General features: G+C 33.9%; 1 protein-coding gene across 1 annotated transcript in view; it reads right to left on the reverse strand.

The window, feature by feature from the left end:
* Window positions 1-3060, reverse strand: part of COL22A1 (collagen type XXII alpha 1 chain) — a 506948-nt gene that overhangs the window by 315588 nt on the left and 188300 nt on the right. Inside the window, exons 10-11 of the mRNA XM_044684460.1 lie at window positions 1460-1522; window positions 1201-1239 (exon numbers count right to left, since the gene is read on the reverse strand). Coding sequence (XP_044540395.1) covers window positions 1201-1239; window positions 1460-1522 — 102 coding nt within the window. The remainder of the gene's footprint in view (window positions 1-1200; window positions 1240-1459; window positions 1523-3060) is intronic.

Raw genomic sequence — 3060 nt, forward strand, 5'->3', positions numbered from 1 at the left:
CTCTTTGGTCTATTATAGCTCTCTCTCAATTAATTTACATATTCCTAAGTATTGCTCAGAGTATGAAAATTTCTTAAAAATAAAATAGAATAATATTGCAAATGGTTAGATTCCATGGTAAATACAAAAATTCCAATTTTACCTTAATCTTTAACTTCAATTTTGTTTAGTCTATATAATATACCTGAGGCAGAGTTCTATGCTAACAGGACTACAGAATTTAATCCTTTCATGTTAATATGCTTCAGTAGGAAAGTGTGATCAGGTTTCAATCTTGGGGTACCATGAACATATTTAATTAGAGAAATGAAGGACCTTAGAGATCATAGAATCTAACACCTTCGGTTTCTGAAGATGATGTTCAAGTCTAGAGAAGGAAAATTATTTAACCAAGGTCACATAGGTAGAAAGTAGCAGAAGAGGTATCAAACCTTGCCTATATTCTTTTCATTACGTTGTTACTTTTGTTACCTTCTCCTCATAACTAGACCTACTTCTCATACAATAAAATTGGAAAAACTTCATTCCACTGTTAGAATCCTACACATATTCTGAGGCCAAGTCCTATTTCTCAAGGACCCTTCTCTGAATACTACAGTCATCAACAATTACAATGTAGGGACCCAGCCATCAGATAGTTGGAGGAAAAGCTCATGACTCTGATGGTTTTTCTATATCCTGAGACAAGGACTCAGTAGGAGGTATCAATAAGGTAAGGGGGAATGAGCTTTTTTTTTTGTTTTGCCCATTTCACTTTTATTAGGGCTTTTCATATTTTTTAATTAACTTGATCATTATTTCTTAAATCATAATAGTATTTCATCACAATTATATGACACAAATTGTTGTCATTCTCTAACTGATGGGCATTCTTTCAGTTTCCAGTTTTTTGCCACCAAAAAAAGATGCTATAAATATTTTAGATCATATAGTTTCTTTTTCTTTTTCCCTGATCACTTAAAAAATAAAGTTAATAGTGATATTGAGGGGTTTATAATACTTTCAACTATACAGGGATTTATAACTCTTTGGCCAAAATTTCAGATTGCTCTCCAAATTGTGTTCTATGTTCTAAGGGTCCTTCTAAACCAATATCTTTTGGGTTCTGTTTCCTTTTAACTCTCCCATTATTTATTGTGATTTCATGATTATGTAACTACCTCCCAAGACCCGTGGTACAGTATCAAGCAGAAATCATACCTTTTCACCTTTTTCTCCTTTGAAAAATGTTCCCTGGCCCTAAGAAAGAAAAGAGCCAAAAATAAAGAGGAGAGTTCAATTTATATCATATCACAGCCCTCATAGCAATATTTCCATTCATTCCAGAATATCTAAGAATTTTTAAATTACTGAATATTTCCCCTGCCCAAAGAGTTTGATTTCTGTATATGTATTCCTGGCACCATACTCACTTAAATGCTTATCAAATGATTGATTGACCGATTGATTATTTACTTACCGAATCACCTTTCTCTCCTTTGGGCCCAGGGAGTCCACTCTGTCCTGGAACTCCAATTTCTCCCTTAAAATTTTCAAAGAGAAAAGCATCAGATTAGGCAGATAATAAGTTAGTGGGCATATTAATATTTTCTCTTTGAAATCCACCCTAAGGCAATAACAACATCTCTATCTTCTCTTCCTCTTTTCTTTTCTGTCTTTATCTCTCTCCCTCCTTCTCTCCCATTCTAGGTGCATTGGTAGATAAATGGATACATGAATATAGAAATGGGGATTATATATATATATATATATATGCATATAGATATATACATGAATGCTTACATACATATACATCTATAGATAAAAATAAATCAGCATATAGATATCTAGATTGCCAAATACAATCCTTTTGATGAAGGAATAATATAAAAACAAACATACACACACACTGAAATGCACTAAATAATCAGAATTATACTATTTAATTACAATGACCAAGCTTGGCCTTAGAGAAAAGTTGAAAAATTTTATATCCCTCTTTTCATTACCAGGATGAGAAAAGAAATGGATTCCAAAATTAATGTGATCAAAAAAAAGATATATTTTTAAAGAAGTAAATGTAGCAGAATTAAAGGATTATGCTACAATAGAACATTACTTGTAAAGATCCTCGTAACTGCTCACAACCCTGTGAGGTCAGGAAGACATGACTGAAATAACTAAACAACAACAATAATTAGAATGTAAGCATTTTGTGAAGAGGAATTGTTTCATTCTTTGTACTTGAATGCCAATCACCTATTGCTTTCTCTGGCACTTAGTAGGCATCAATACAAACTGGTTGATTGATTAAGTGACAAGTCTCTGACTAGGATTAAGTATTTCTCCTTACGAGGTTTCAGTTATGATTTCATCTTATAAAATGAGAAGATTGGGCTCAGTGACCTCTGCTAGCTTTCATAGCTCTAATATTCAGTGGCCCCATAGCTGTGGATCAGTTCTATAAAAGTTATTATTTATTCAGCTTGCCTTACCCACCAAATGGGTTTGCCATATATTTGATTGTTAATAATAGCATAGATGGCACTCATCAATGCTGCCAGTCATGCTGGAAAGTGAGGGTATATAGGCTAAATCAATATTCTATTTCATTTGTTTCATTGTTTTAAATTTATCTTCCCCTTGATGTTGTTGGAGGCTTGAGCCCCTATTTATCTTATTTATTTGTTCATTTTATTTATCCTATTATCCTGCTATCCCAAAGAAATCCTGTGATCATTACATAAATAGTCACTGTTTCATGCAACTATGCTCTATTTAGAGTCCTGTAAAACCTGCAAATATCTTTTCCTGGCAGCCAAGAAGCCATAAGGTTAGAACCCCAAGAACATTTTGTGAAACAGAGATGTCTTCTTTCCTTCTTCTAGAATCAACATGACCTGATAACCCTGCTCTTGCTCTATCAGGGCATAGAGACAATTTGGTATGAGGCTAGCACAGGTGACATTCTGCCAAATGAGTTTTATAGCTGCCAGAAATGATAGACACTGCTCTGTACCTGAAGGTGTGTGTGTGTGTGTGTGTGTGTGTGTGTGTGTGTGTGTGTGTGTGTGTGTGTGT

Source organism: Gracilinanus agilis, chromosome 1 (assembly GCF_016433145.1).
Source record: "Gracilinanus agilis isolate LMUSP501 chromosome 1, AgileGrace, whole genome shotgun sequence".
NCBI classification, from domain to species: Eukaryota; Metazoa; Chordata; class Mammalia; order Didelphimorphia; family Didelphidae; genus Gracilinanus; species Gracilinanus agilis.